At 37.8% G+C, this 16,385-nt stretch overlaps 1 protein-coding gene across 4 annotated transcripts in view; it reads left to right on the forward strand.

Annotated features, from left to right (window-relative positions):
• The window catches only part of ATRNL1 (attractin like 1), a 563,323-nt gene that overhangs the window by 380,079 nt on the left and 166,859 nt on the right, over positions 1–16,385 (forward strand). Inside the window, exon 28 of one of the 4 annotated variants that reach the window (XM_081328306.1) lies at positions 12,812–13,343. The exons of the other annotated variants lie outside the window; for them this stretch is intronic. Coding sequence (XP_081184432.1) covers positions 12,812–12,826 — 15 coding nt within the window. The 3' untranslated portion in view covers positions 12,827–13,343. Of the gene's footprint in view, positions 1–12,811; positions 13,344–16,385 lie in introns of those variants that run through there. 4 annotated transcript variants of the gene reach the window in all.

The raw sequence follows: 16,385 nt of genomic DNA on the forward strand, positions 1-16,385 counted from the left end.
TCGGCCGGGCTGTGAGTGAGGGAGATAGGTATAGACCCAAGCGCCATCTGGAACTGTTCTGGATCCATTAGACGCCTGGGGCGGAACCACCTGGTCAGCTCCGCAGCCCAGCAGCGAGGGGTAGCGTATCGGAAGACCAGCCGTAGGAGGTGATGATTGGACCATGACAGGGGGACAATATTTGGCGAGCCCCCTCCCAGATCATCAAACCACTGCCCAGATAGGAAAACCAGATCGAGAGTGTGACCCCCTCCATGGGTCAGACCCTGAATTATCTGGGTCAGGTCCATTGCCGTCATGGAGGCCATGAACTCCCAAGCTAACTCTGATGATCCGCCCAGGGATGGAAGGTTGAAATCACCCAGAACCATAAGTCTGGGAAATTCAACCACCAGCCCTGCAAGGGTGTCGCGAAGCCCGGGCAGGGCCGTTGCAACACAGCTGGGTGCCAGGTATGTCAGCAACAAGCCCAACTGAGCCCCAGAGCCACACCTCAGGAGGAGTGACTCACTCCCACCAATCTGTACAACAGTGGTCTCCCGTAGGTATAAGGTCTCCCATATAACCACCGCCACACCCTGATACATTATTGTATAATGACTAAGCATTTAATTATTATTTCAGAATTCCCTTCCTCAAAGGTTGTATATGCTATAATTAAGAGAACAGCTATTATATAGTTAAGTGATGATTTTGGCTGCAAAGCAATATAATTACTATTTTACTCTCCCTAATGCTTTTTAATCTGTGGATAAAAATTTTAGGTATGCATGTGGTAGCTGAATAAAGTGATCAGCCTAACATTTTTGTCCAAAGTATATCATATTATGATAGATTTGCCAGGTAGTTGTAAGTAGAGTAAGTTGCCAGTAGAGTAAGTATGGGATGTCAATGTTTTGTCAAAGCCAGTCATGTTATTCACTGTGATGGACTGGTGTGGCCCTGCTTGTCATAAAGCAGAATGAAGAGATGAAAAGAAGCTGAGCTATGTTCATATAAATAACTTCTTAATTAACATGATGGCAAAAGTGCTGCCCCTTAAGGCAAGCTGATTCTTTTGGGTAGGAGTTGTGAAGAAGTTTTTGGAATGAAGATTTTTGGAAGTAGGGAAATAATGTGCAGAATAAGTAAAAGAAAAATAAAGTTAGTTTTTGATCAATGTTAAAATAAGACATTTTTTCTATAAAGCTTTGGTAACTATAAACTTTGCTGACACCAACAGTGAAACGTTGATGGTTTATGGACTTGTGTAGATAAGAAATAGGTTTTGTGAATAAGAGATATTTGCTTGTAACCTTATGGGAATTAAAAGGTTTGTTCATATTTGTAATAAAGATTGGAAATCACTTCTTTAAATATTTATTTCTTCTTTTTTTTGTTCTCCCTTTTTTGTTTTCATTCCCTGCACATTTTATTTTTTTCTATCTTTTTTACCCTCTGAATTAAGCTTGTATTTGTGCTTATTACTGTAATTAAAATTTTAAATATTCTTTTAAAAAAGATTCAGCTGTAGGGGTGTCAATTTTCGCTCATAGATGGCTGGGGTTTTCATTTTGTTCTTTGCAAAACGACAAATTATCTTGGTCTAACTATTAAAGGCAAGTTAGAGCAGGGGTCTTCAAACTTGGCCCTTTTATGACTTGTGGACTTCAACTCCTAGAATTCCTCAGCCAGCATGCCTGGCTGAGGAATTCTGGGAGTTGAAGTCCACAAGTTATAAAAGGGCCAAGTTTGAAGACCACAGAGTTACAGGAAAAGAAAAAAAGTTAGACCTATATCTGCTCCTTTCTGCTGAATTTGCTACAATGGAGATAACTGGAAATCTCAAATCTAGGTGTAGCATTCTGTTGCTTTAGAGCAGGTTTGTCAAACCTGCGACGTCACATGATGTTGCGTGATGTATCGTGACTTTTCCCCCATTGCCGGCAATGGGGTGAGCATGGTTTCAGCGTGATGCATCCGGCCTGTGGGCCAGAAGTTTGACATGCCTTCTTTAGAGAAATCATATTGCTTTATATAAGGAACAACAATAGATTATTTTAGTCATTCTTATAAGCATTAATGACTGTTATATGTATTTTTACTTCTCTTTTCTTTATTATATTTTCATGAATGGTTTCCTTTAAAATTGCCATATTTTTATATTACTTTTTCCTGAACTACTTTATTAGTTCTATGCATTTAATCATAAGCAATATAGGTCACTTCAATTGTAATTGCAACTCTGGGCAGTGAACAATATATAATTATGATCAAAAGAAATAATGAAAAAGAACTAATAACAAAAATAAGATTATCAGACTTTACAAAACACAAGAGAATATATATGAGGGGACTAGATCACAAATGCATCTTTCTCAGGGTCTGTGGAACACAGTAATATAACATTTTTTAAAAAAAATAGAAACTAAAAAAATTGCTTAATGTTCCTGTCTTCCAAGTTAGAAGTAGCATGTAAAGTCCTAAGCCTAATATACTGCTTAACCAGAGAAAACGATATTACAAAGTTTAAAGAATTTTGTACTAATATGTGTCAACCTTGAAAGATTTCAGCTTAAATATTAGAAGGATTTCTTGTCTCAAAACTATAGCTTTGTGCTTCATATATCCAGTAATAGGGTCAATAACCTCTTAACTCACTTTACCCTCATGTGCTTAACAACTGCCTAGAAAGGTTAAAATAAGGTCAAACTGAAGTGCAATTTTGTTATATTGCTTAGATATTGAGAAAGATAACTTAATTTTTTTGTGGGAGGGGGAATAGTAATCTCTTCAGCAAGGTTATATTTGAATAACTGAAGACAGTAATGGGAATTGGGTGAGTAACCTGTAATACATTTCAGCTAAAGTCCAAGCATGACTCCATGGTTGAGATAACTGCATGATGGGAAAAACAGTCACAGTAACATGGTATGCCTATTCTTCTTTTAAGCCCTCTAGAAAAGGAAGTATATATTTTGATTTACAAAAAATTTACCTTTACTACTTTAGGTATGAATTCTGATTCAAGCAATGAAATGATCTTATTTCAAAATAGATGTTTTTACATATTACAAGAAAGTTACTAATATACAGATAACCTATAGTGTCTTTGACATGTACAAGACATTGTTCTGTCCCAGAGCAATATTATTTACTATGATTTATTTCACCTTGCTGCAGAAACAATTTATACCAGAGACAATGAATCTGAATCCTGCTTCTTCTTTGCGATTTTCACAATCTGGGAAGAAAGAACCATCAGATCAGAAATTACAGGGCTCTTGTGAATTAACAAGAAAAGGGAGGGAAAGTACCTTTAACAGAAATGTGACACTAAATCATGTTTTGATATTCTAGCACAAAGCAGGTTTCATAATACAATGTTATTATTGTATATTTTTCCCAATTATACACATTATTTCTTGATACAATTTTTCCCATATAAATTTTTTGGGGGAAAAACTCATAATTTTAAGCTTTTTTTCAGTAAAGAAGGAATGGGTATTACAAAAATATATAAAATAATTTTACAAATGGCATCATACAATGAAATACCCCCAGCAATCATACATACTCCAGCAATCACATATCCTTGCTGCCTGGGTCTAAAATTATAGAATCACCCGGCAATAAATAGAGCTAACAGAAAGCTTCCTAGTAAATCCCATAGGAGAAAGGGGTGACTAGAGAAGCTAGTCTGACAGATTGGATGTTGAGGTGTGAGGAAATGATTTCTCAGTAGTAGCTGATATTAAGGTGTGAGTCCTGAGAGTTGCTGATTACCAAGTAAGAATGATTAGGTAACTGTTAAGTAATCAGGGACTGTAAGAGTATCATGCAGCCACATTTCAGGGAGTAAGCTAACTGAGCAAATGAACAAGGAGAGTTAACAGGATTTTATCTGTGAAGTTTAAAGGAGATCCAAAGTCTGAGAAGTGAGCAAAAATAAATAAATGAAGCTTTAAGAAGCAAAAGTTAAGATGAATGAGCAGGAGTTTACCATTGTGGCCTATAATGTTTCTGGAATATTTTTCTTTTCTGGGAAAAAATTGCATATAACAAGCTTGTTGAAAGCCTGAATAAAGAGGCAAAGAATTGGAACAGTGAGTAAGTCACATTAGAGCTGATGGAAAGGACAAGGATTTATCACTTCAAAGAAAAAAAAGAATCTGCAACAAAAACTGACAAAGAAAGAAACTCTACAGAAAGAAGAAAGAACAAATAAGTCCACTAGATAACAATAAGTCCTGGAAACAAAAGATGTAGATGATATTTTGCACCACTGAAATTCAGAAATAGTTTTTAAGTAGTTGGGGAAGAAAAAATAAGTGTACAACAGAAGACGGGATGAAGGAGTCCTAGAGAAAATGCATCTAGGTAGATTCTGCAAAGAAAGAGTCAGCTGGTGAGGCATTACTCTGGGAAACAAATGTATACCAACAAAATCCATAAGAGTCATTAGGAGTTGGGTGGCATACAAATGTAATAATAAATTTATAAGGAGTTCTGCCTAACAGGCACAAGACCAATTCAAAATTTATCAAGAGCAATTCAATATTTATCAAGCTTACAGTGATTATTTCCTTTGTTTAATACAACTGATATGGCAAAGAACCATATTGTGGCAGACTTCAAAATGTTTAGAAGGAAATTCAAGTTTTGGCACTAACCTATTGTTTTCATTCCTTTTCTGTGGCCATGGAAAAGATTCAGAAAAGGAAAAAACTTTGTGTCAATGGCTAGCTGTGAAAATGTGTTGACAGAAGAGACTTCGCTTTTGGGCCCCCATGGCCTGAGTTATCTAGCTAATGAACTGCTGGCATAAGATATGTTTCACCTCACAACAGCTGCCAAAAATAAGCTTAGCAAAAGCATGGCACAGCATGATTGCTGAGAGACAAACTCAGCCAAGCATGATTCTTCCTGGAAATTCTTGATTTGCCATGTTGACAACTTTCTAGTTTAAATGGGGAAAGAAGGCACAAGTTATTTTGATACCTATTAATTAGCAAATATAATTTCCAAATTACAGGAAGTAATTCTGCTTCAGAGAAATTTCACCTCAAGTATGATGTCCAGACTTTGAAACCTCTCTTCAGACTTTTTTTGTTCACTGTGGATGAGTCTCTTATAAAAGATATGTTTATCTTCACTTCTTAATAAGAATTACTAGTAAAATGGTTTTAAAATACTCTTATAGTTTATTATCAACAAATTCAGTTAGCATCCAATGTACATAGTAACACATTCTTAAACACTAAAAGAATACAGAATTAAAGAACTGAACATCCATAATCATAACAAAAAATGCAATTTGTAACCATAAGGTAAAGGTAAAGTTTCCCCCGCACATGCGTGCTAGTCATTTCCAACTCTAGGGGCCGGTGCTCATCTCCGTTTCAAAGCCGAAGAGCCAGCACTTGTCCGAGGATGTCTCCGTGGTCATAAGGTAAAGGTAAAGGTTCCCCCGCACATGCGTGCTAGTCATTTCCGACTCTAGGGGCCGGTGCTCATCTCCGTTTCAAAGCCGAAGAGCCAGCACTTGTCCGAGGACGTCTCCGTGGTCATGTGGCTGGCATGACTAGTCGCCAAAGGCACACTGTTAACCATAAGAGTATATAAAATTTAATGATTACACATTAAATTACACAGATTAATTAATGCTAATTAATCTGCATATACCGATTAATAGATCTTAATAGATCATCTTACAAATCAGCATGGGTGCTAATGGGATAGATATTCATAACTTTGCTATTAGAAAAAACCCCAATATTTGGCCATGTTAAAGAAAAATTTTCTTATAATTAATATTTGTACTCACTCTTATTCAGCCAAAGTCATGTTCAATACTCTCTTATACCATATGGATTTTCCTATTTCATTCATCCATGAGTTGACCATAACTTGACAAATGGCTATTATGAGAAAAATCAGAAACATTTTATCTAATGATTTGTAGGTAAATCATCCAAAAATGATGGTAAGGTCAATTAATGATTTGGGTTATTGGTCATTAAAGTTCACATGGAGAGATCTTGTCATGTTATATTGAAAAAATCATTTTGACAATATGACAAAGTCTTATATGCAATTTGAAATCTGCCAGACATGAGGAATGATATGCAATTGTCCGCTGCTAACAAACTGCAGTAATTAGGAAAGTAACCTTGACTTATTTCAGCTGAGATCTGAGTACCCACAGTTTATTATATTTCAGACAGTATCCATTAACAGAGATGTAAAGCCAAATTAACTCCAGTGTTGCAATTTTCATGAAACAGTGCATAGCTAGAAATAATGAAAGAATTATACTCTTAAAATACAAATTTCAATTATGAGCCAGATGAAGCTGAGGGGGGAAAAGAGAATTACAGTTTTAGTGAGCAATAGAAGTTAACATTTACTTTGATAAAGATTAGAATTACCAAGGATAAATTAAGGCAGCTCAAAAAGCAATCAGAAAGTATTTACAATGGTGCCTTGTTACTAGTAGTCAATGATAGAATGGACCTTTAACTTTTTTGCATCAAATCAACCAAACAGCTTGAAACAGATTGTTCTCAGCTACTGCTGAGTGCTTGTGGCAGCACTTTATAAGTTCTCCAAAGTCAGATATGCCCCTATTCTTCTGAAGCAGTTGAAATGCTGCTTCGCATGCTCTTACTGTACAGGTTCATGTTGTATAACAAATTTATCTATCTGAAAACAGCAACATCATACAATATTACAAGATTTTTTGTGTGACAGCTGGCAGAACTAAACAAAAATGTAGAAGGCAGCTTGGGATGCTTTTGTGGAAGAAAGATATCTGATTTCATAATTTTGTAAAAAAAACCTTCATGTTTGATGTCTTTGTGAACTCAAGGAGCAAACAAGCCTAATAAATCTGCCTTCTATTTTCCCCACAACAGTCCTGGAGGTGGGTTGATCTGAGAGAGAGTTAGCTTTCATGCCTAAAGAAGGTGTAGAATTCAGTCTCTTGGTTTCCACCCCAGCACTTTAACAACTACAGACAGACTGATAATTAAGTACAGTCCTTTAAGAAAACTTCTTTAGACCTATGATTTTAGGATTTTGACTTTGTCTTCCTTAAAAAAAATGAAATGTTTGGATGTTATCATCATTCTCCAGTTGGCCATATGCATGACAGAAAATTCAGAATACCCAGATGTTAGTTGGAGTAGATGATTATAACCAGTAGTGGGATTCAAATAATTTAACAACCGTTGTCTGTGGAGATCCAGCGAGTGGTAGGGTGGAGGAGGGACAGGGCTTCTACTCTCCTCTTGGGCTTCGCCTCCAACTTTCAGCCCCACCCATTGGCAGCCTCCTCTCTTTCCCCCTCCCTTCCCTCCCTTGCCTTTCCAGTCGGGACTCCCTTTTGTTTCGCTGGTCAAAGTGCCTCCTTTGCCCAGTTGGGGTGTCTCCTGATCCAGCATCAGTGTGGAAACTGAAGCTCCATGATGGCCACCAAAGAGTCGAAGAGAGAATTGTGAGGATTGCAGTGTTTCCCACAGGCTGGAGAAGAGGGCAGGAAGGGGATGCAGACCCCAAGGAAGAGCCACTCCCAGGGGAAAAGCAGGAGCTGCCCCAGATGGTCCTGGGTCCCCTCCATGGCTGAGATGGAAAGAGAGAGAGAGAAGCAAGGAAGGGTCTTCCATGGAGCCAAAGTTGGGGTAGTGCGAAGGGGATGAATGGGAAGAAACCCACAAGCATATCCCAAAGATCCTGAAGATCCTGGAAGTGCAGCTGCGCAGGTGCCCAGCAGGGAACAGATGGGGTGCCTCAATGAATCCCTGGAGGGAAGAAGTCATAAAGAGCTGGGGGTGACAGGAACCCCCCAATACCTCCCACCCTCCCCCTTTCCCATGCCAGGAGGGCTCTTCTTTGGCCAGAATGGGACTTTTCTCCTCTGCCTCCACATTCACCCCTGCCCTCCAGCCATAGCCAATGGACAGCAAGGGTTCAGACTCAGCTGAAGCTTTGCTGGCCTTTCTCCAACACCATTGGGCCTGCAGCCAGGTTCATAACCAGTTTGCCAAACTGAATAAAAAATTAGGTATTGGTTCTGCTGAACTGGTGCGAACCGGCTGAATTCCACCACTGATTATAACTAAGCTAAAGGGTCTACTAAAGCAACTTAGCAAGAAAAAAATATAAGTTGAAATCTGAAACATGTTACTCAGGCTTAGCCACAATGATGTTTTCCAGATTTGCTGGCAAAGCTTGGTGAAAAGTTTAGTGCATCTTGTTCTGTGGCTTTCCTTATATCAGTAGGTATTCCTTTAGTTCCTATAGCCTTCTGACCTGGTAATGATTGGAGTCCTGATCTAACTTCCATCTTCTAGTGTTACAGCTTCTACTATGTAGGGGATCTCTTCTAAGGAAGCTTGGATGTTGACATCTCTACTGTTCAGTTCCAGTATACTCCTTCCAGCTTCTTTGAATCAGTTACGGTTCATTGGATTCTTGTAGCATTGGATTCAAGGTTTGAATCTCCTAAGTTCAGAGATATTTTGAAGGATTTCTTCCACAAAATCATTATTTTTCCCATATCTATTTTCAGTGTCTACAAACATTTGTAGACATTGCTTCTTATAACTTCTAACACACGTTGATTTTTTTAAGTTCCCTTCTCTCATGTTTGTTCTGATATCCAGTTTGCTTCACATTCATACTTACATCTTCTTTAAGTTTATTCCACAATTCCTTTGGTTCCAACAATGAGGTTCAGAGTTCAAAGCAATTCCTGATGTTTTCCTTGAAAATGGAGTTCAAGACCATATTGCAGAAACAGACTGGCTTCCTCCTCATTTAGCATAACTTGCATATGAGCAGTTCATGATCTGACCACAGTCAGCACCTGCAGTGGCGTAGCGTGGGGGGTGCAGGGGGGGCCGGCCGCACCGGGCGCAACATCTGGGGGGGCGCGCTCGACGGCGCCGGGATCCGGCAGGGCGGAGGCACTGGAGCCCCAGCCGGGAAGGGCCTGACGCCCCACGGCGCGCCACACACACACACACACACAAACACACAACCACACAGCGTGACTCCTCCTTCGGGCCGCTCCGCCTTCGCTCCGGCGCTGGACGGAAGCCTTCTCTCCCTCCTCCCCCCCGCAAAGGAGAAGGCGGCTCCTGAGCGTGCACAGAGCGCGGCCCTCCTGCAAGCCCGGGGCTCCGCTGCGGAGGCTCTCCCAAGGCGCTCCCGGGGTTGCCAAAGGCGGGGGGGGGCGCGGCGGGGCTTGAAAGAGGGTGGATTTCCCGCGGGGGGAGGATCGCTGCAGCGTCTCTCTGGGGGTCCCTGCTCTGGAACGAAAGCTGCGTCGGCAGGTTGCCGATCCAACCGTGCATCGGCGATCGGGACCGCCCCCCCGACACACGTCGCCAGCAGTGAGAGTTTCCAGCCAGGCCGGCGAATCTTTGGGGTGAGGTGCCAAAGAGAAGGAGGCGGCTTGGCTTGGATAAGCAGCGTCTGGGCAGAAAATAGGTCGGGCGCCGCAGCAAGTATGAATTCCTGGGGTTCAGCCTAAGCAGGCAAAGCTGCAGGGTGGGTTGGTTGGCTTTTCCAGCTTTGGAATAACCTTGGGAAGCTGAGGCATTGTAAGTTGGAAGTCATTGTTTGTCGCCTAACATGTTGGGTCAACCCCACGCCACATGCTAAGCCATAAACCGTGGTTGGTATCCAGGGTTTAGGACAAGATGGAGAAAACTAGCCAATTGTGGGATCATAAATCTTGATGAAGCCCATCATCGCTCCATGTGATGTATGCACTCAATCTACAAACGTAGTCCAAGCCTATTCACATCTGTTGTAAGGTCATTCTCTCGTGGGGTTTATCCTGACGTCCACTAAGAGTGGAACAAACATGCCCCATTAACCATTTTCAACGCCATGTCCTCTCTTTGTCTCATCCTAAATCACAGCTGAGGCACCTTAAAGTTGCCTTGTTTCAGTTTTAAACTAGCATTTTCCCTCTTCTCCAGAGACCCTTTTTTGCCTTGAACCTAACTCAGGGGTAGGCAACCTTGGCTCTTTTATGACTCATGGACTTCAACTCCCAGAATTCCTGAGCTAGTGGAAGAGACTCGAGTGCTAAAATCCACAGGTTAGGGGGCGCAAATTACTTGCCTTGCCCCGGGTGCTGACAACCCACGCTACGCCACTGAGCACCTGTCCATGGCCTTGATGCTATGTCTGAGCTGCCCTATCTCCTTTTAGCAAAATATAGACCATTTGATTTCTACACGGGAAAAGGAAAGAAATAAGAACAACAGCAACAACAAACAACTGTATTGCAGGCATTTCAAGAGTACCAGAGCTGCAAATATTGGCTGTATTTGAACTTAAATTTAGGATTTTCAAAGAAAAGGCAGAATTTTCTACAGTTCTACTTTTGGGGGGGGGGGCTATTTTCAGACAAACCTGTATTTTCCTTATTTTTGAATTATATTTGTGACCAATTATATCTTCTGCCTCCTTTGTATTGTTTACTTGTTTTCTGTATCTCTGAGATTACAGTAGAAATATGGGATTTAAGAACCATTTGATGGATTAAAAATTACCTCTGAATGCAGGGTTATAATAGGTTTGGGAGTTCATTCAATTGGATTCAGTTGAGGGGAAGGGAATGAAATACTATATTGAGGCAGCTAAAATGGTTTGGGGAGTGAAAATATTGTATTTATCACATTACAGATAAAATATTATATTCAGTGGGAGATAAGGAAAGCATTGTGAAATGTGTGTTATTTGTGTGATGACATTGTGATGCATGAAATGTTATTTTGACATCATCGTGGTTTATACTGGATACCAGTTCATATATTCGTATATGTACATAATATTTAAGCCTTAGTTTGTCATAAAATGTGAGAAAGAGAGAAAAACAAACCCTGCTGTTTTCTGGTAGCTTTCTTTTATCTGTATTAATTAAACTGAAACATATTAATACATTAATTACATATATTAATTATATTGATCACTCCCTATGGTTGTATTATGCATGAGACTTTGATGAATTTATTCATGGTTTTATTTATATTTAACTGTTTTAATGTTTATTTAATAATTGTTTTGCTTTATTAAAAGTCACATTTGTGAGATGGGTAGCTATATAAATTTGATAAATAAATGAAGCAGTGTTATCTTAACAGGAAAGGCCTAGCTGCACTTAATGGAAAAGGAAAGCACAGCTGTTGTCTATTTAAAATAAAATAAATTGCTTCTTGAAACTGTCTAAGTCTAGAGCTGTAAATTATGCAAGCCATAATTAAAGGAAATTCAATTTTTCTACTTGGGACGATAGCAGCTATTATAGCAAATATAATTAGAAAAAAAGGAGTTGATGAAAATTATAGTGGTGATGGTGATGATGACTGTTAATTTTGCTTCGAGGAAAGTGTAATTCAGGAACAGAAAAAATGTGTAAAGCAAATTTTCTATCTTGAATTTTGGTTGCTTTCTTGGCTCTAGATTCACTTTAGCTTTTTCATGTGGAGAAGCTGGTATTTAGCTGAAACTGAATTAGCCATTGTAGAGAGCTACATAAATGAGTCAGAGGAAATAAACAAAACAGTTATAAAAACAAAAGCATGCTTTATGCCTTGGAAAGAGTGAAAGCATTAAAAAGAAGCTTGGACTGGCTGTGCTGTAATACATTGGGGTGTAAGAGGGAGGGAAGGGAAAACACAGATTCTGTACTATGATCTATATCACTAGAATAGAAGTTTAGTAAAGCTTATGCAGTCTGCTTCATGACCTGGTCTACCTCGCAGGGCTGTTAGCCGACTGTTTTTTCCTCTCTAATTCATGCCAGTTTAAGCCTCTATATCATAGTTTCTGTTTATTAGGTTAACACATGCTTTCAATGTGTGTGTTTGTGTGTGTGTGTGTGTGTGTGTGTGTGTGTGTGTGTGTAAATTTTTTTGGATTGCTAACAAAGAATTAAAGGGAGACTTAACAAATACTTAACATATACACACACACACATTTGTTTAATGTTCATATCTCCATTATGTTACTGTTTTTAATTTTTTTTAAAACAGATAAATAAAAATACCCTAAAATAATATAGACAAATATTTAATTTCTTTGTACTTTGGCTGATTTGCAGTAGCTTTTGGCTTAAGCACTAAAAGCCTTCCATGTCTTCCCTTACCTTGCCGCATAATAAGAACAGAATAGTTCTTGCAAAATACAAGCAGGCGTTCAGTAGTCAGATGTTCTATACAGTTGATGCTACCATTCAGAAGACAAGTCCCTAGGATCCCATTTCTTCCATCTTACATAGGGTGGGGCCCTCAGCCATCCCTCTCAGGGAGATTAAATTTGAAAGATCATATGATATGCATAACTGTATTTTCCAAGCATTTAGCTATTTTGTCTTGTTTCCTATTAGTTTATTTGAATATCAACAACCTGCTTTCAGTTTACTGTGATTATGTAATGTGGGTATAACAATCAATAAGATATTGAGTAGGTTATAGTATTAAATGGTTTAATTTCAATACGTTAATATATTGTATCAGGCAGGTGCCAGTTTTTCAAATAAAGAGATTGCAATCTTATCCTCAATTATTTGTGATTAATAAATGCCCTCTAAAGTGTATGTTCTGAGTAGACATGTATAGGATTGTAGTTTGTGTGAGATTTTCATGAAAGAAGCAGAAAAGAAATAGGTATATCTTTGTATTGTAGCATAGTTGCTCAGAATCTAAACTTTGCTAATGTTTCCCCATGGACAACTCAAGTTTGTTTTATGAGAGTCTGTCAATGGATTCTTTTTTTCTCATTCTCTCTTTTTTCTATTTTTTTTTCTTCAAAGAGTAATGATCCATGAGAGCTCCCAGAAGAAGAGCAGGCATGAGAAAACACATCCAGATTTTCATACTCTGTAGACTGTTAGAGTCTGACCTATTTTGAAATTGTGTTTCAAAGACATGCTGCTCAAGCTTTTTCTTATTAAAAAAATCAATCTATTTCAATTCTTGCAAAGCCTCTACGTAGACAACAATGCCAGCAGATGCAATGGCTCCATAAGACATTTGTGAATCACTAATAAGCTGAAGTAGGTTTTGCATGCTACATGAAGGTCTAGTTTTCAAATTAAAAAATATGAAAATTTTGAACAAATAAATTGTTGTACAGGATGGCATAGGATGAAATAGTTTGATTCCGTTTAAGAACAGAGTGATTCCTGGATCAAGGTAGAAGCTACCGTATGTCAGAAATGAACGTCCAATGTATTATGTTAATAGATTAGAACAATTAAAGTTGATGAACTATTTTCCACCTGTATTAGGAATGCAGCTCCAAGAAGGCCAGATTGGGAAATGAGATTCTATAGTGAGAGATGGTGGAGCAGATGAAAAAAACAGTGGAGCTAGGACGATGCAATATATATAGAGAGATGTTTAGAATACCAGTAAGATGAAAGAAATTAGGAGCAGTTCAAGGCAAATTGATGGTGAGTAATATGGACCAAATATTATACTGTAGAGATAAGTAATGCTCTGCCTTAAATCTATTTGCTTTGTGAGTTGGTGGCTGCATTATTAATAGAAAGAAGGAAGGAAATGGAATGATCAAATTAATTGTTAGAGGGGTTATTTACAGTATTTATTTACTTATTTATCTGCTAAGGCTTTTATGGTATTCCAGTCCAGCAAGAATAAAAAAGAAACTTTTACTATAGGTTTTGACAATAAGCTCAATAATATCTTATGGTCACAGTAACATCATAAAATGATAAATGCATCCAAAACAGACCTATATAAAAAGGGGGAAATGCTGCCTGGAAAATAGACACTAGACATTTACAAACACAATACATATCTATCCAACTAAAGAAGTCTAGATGGACAGATGTCCTAAAATGGTTGTATTTTGGGAAGAAGTTATACATATTAATTTGACTTTGATAAGGGTTTAATATTTTCAGATATCCACATTCTTTTGAAATACATATTTATTAGATAGTAATTGAAAGATATATATGAATTTATTATTGCTTCGTAAAATGTCTTTCGATATTGGAAATGTAGATTTATAGCCACAATTATAAAATGGATTGAAGATTGATGCTACTTGCGACTTGTGAATTAAGTTGATTATTCATATGTGCAGATTATGTATGGACAGATTAAGTACAGATTATGTATGGACAGTTACAAAGAAATATGATACCATTTATTAAGATGTATAAAGTTATATGGAGATAATACTTGCAGCATTTTTTTTACATTCCAACTATATTATTTTTATATAATAATAAATACTATTTTGATAACTAACTCAAGGTGACAGATGTATCCAACACACCTTTCTCCTTCTGTTTTCACCATAACAACAGCCCTGTGTGATGGATTGGTGTCATGGTTCTGATAGATGAGACCAATCGAAGCAGAACTCCGAAGCTTGACTTTTCCTCTAAAAACTTGTTTATTGGTTACAAAATGTTGGCATAGTCAAAAGTGAAATCAAGACTAAAGTTCCCTCCATGCCTATGCAATCAACTACGTTCTCCAATACAATAATTTAATGGGCTTTCTAACATTTGGTTCAACACCACAGCTGAGGGAACAGAAATGACCTTGGTTCCCACAGGACAGAGAATTGTTTAGGCTAGCATAAAACCTCCCATCCCTCCCCCCAATCTTGTGGCAACTGGAAACGAACAAGATGGCTTCAGCCAGGTTTGTTGCAGAATTGACAATTGGGCTGAAAGAGTGAGTTGCCCAAAGTCACTCAGCTGGCTTTCACGGCTAAGATGGGACTTGAACTCGCAATCTCTTGCTTTCTAGCCTGATGCCTTAACCACTAGACCAGACTGATTCACTGTATGCAAAACCCTTGAATATATAATTTGTTATGGTGGGTTTGTGGTGGATTTTTCTTTCATTATTTTCCTATTTTTTCTTGTTCTGTTGTTCATCTAAATTAAGGCAAATGAAAAATGGCCTAATAGGGCAGGCTAGATTTGAATTTCATAGACTTAAGGCAGTTATGTCCATCATATCTGCCAGTTAGTCTATGTATTATTTCCAAAGTACTGTAATTTCCATTCACTTTTATACCCGACAAAAAGACCTAACTAGGCTCAGGTTTATTCTTTCTTCATACCCCGATACTCTTCCAGTTGAGTGACATTCCTCATATGAGAACTATTATTTTAAGAGCTATTATGGTTTTTTAAAAAACCACTCTCCTCCCTCCATCTCTCCCTCCCTCCCCCCCTCTTTCCTGCTTAGAGTAGGTTCTCACGTAATCTAAATTCATAACTATGTATTCATACTTAAAATGTGGTACAGAAATTGTGGATATGTGAGTATGAACCAAAAGGCTACAATGTAGAGACAACTACATGCAGTATTAATAGTAACAGCAAACTAACACAGAGTCACTGCTAAGAATAGCCTGTTTACTTTTTTTTTTAAAGCAGGAATTGGAATTTTCTGAGGAACAAACCCTTCAGGTATTTGCTGACTGGGAAAAATCGGAGAAATGAATCCTAGTATGAATGATTGCTAAACTAATCTCTAATTCACAGTTAAAGAACACAGTTTTGCTTTTGTAAATGAAAAACTGATCTGATGGAAGTTTGGCATTTTATTGATTCTTTTTGAATTGTTAAATATGAGAACATATATGGAGTTTTGTCATGTTTGTAGATAAATTAATGGAAGCAGCAGAGAAAAAATATGTCAATAACCTTTAATTGCAAGATATATATTCAGGTTTATTCACACAAATACAATTTATTTTCTTCATATCTTAATGTGATTTTTCCAGTATATGTAGAATAGTAGATCTAGAGCAAAATGTATAAATATCAGTGTTTTTGAAAAAGATGATAAAACAAAATCATAAATATTGTGAAAATGTTGAAAATGCTAATGCTGACGATGTAAATATGCAACTACTGTTAACATATGTGAGTGATTTGAATATGCAGCAGCTGTATAACTTATTTAATTTGTGTGTGAAAACCGAATAGCTGTCGGACCATTGGAAGAATTCATTATTATTTCCTTATGCAAAGGGAAAGATACCAAGAGTGAATGCAAAACTATCGAGAGAATAGTTTGTTAAGTGAGCCTGAGAAAGTGTTTGACAGAACTCTGATTGAAAAGGTGCAAGAAGTGACAATGAGCAATTTTGGAAAGTGCGATGTAAATTTAAATTTATGTCATGCAGAAGATGCACATACATTTTGTCTGCTCAGCAGATCATTAAAATGTGTGATTGTGGGGGAAAAGTTTATTGTATATTTGTGCATTTATAAAAATATATGACAAAGTGAATAAGTCTGAATTATGGAATTTTCCCCACAAATAAGCACTTTTGATAAGATGATAAGGTCATCAATATGAATATGAATATGATAAGAGCACATGATA

The sequence above is a fragment of the Vipera berus genome, assembly GCF_964194415.1.
Source record: "Vipera berus genome assembly, chromosome: 5".
In the NCBI taxonomy this organism is placed as follows: Eukaryota; Metazoa; Chordata; class Lepidosauria; order Squamata; family Viperidae; genus Vipera; species Vipera berus.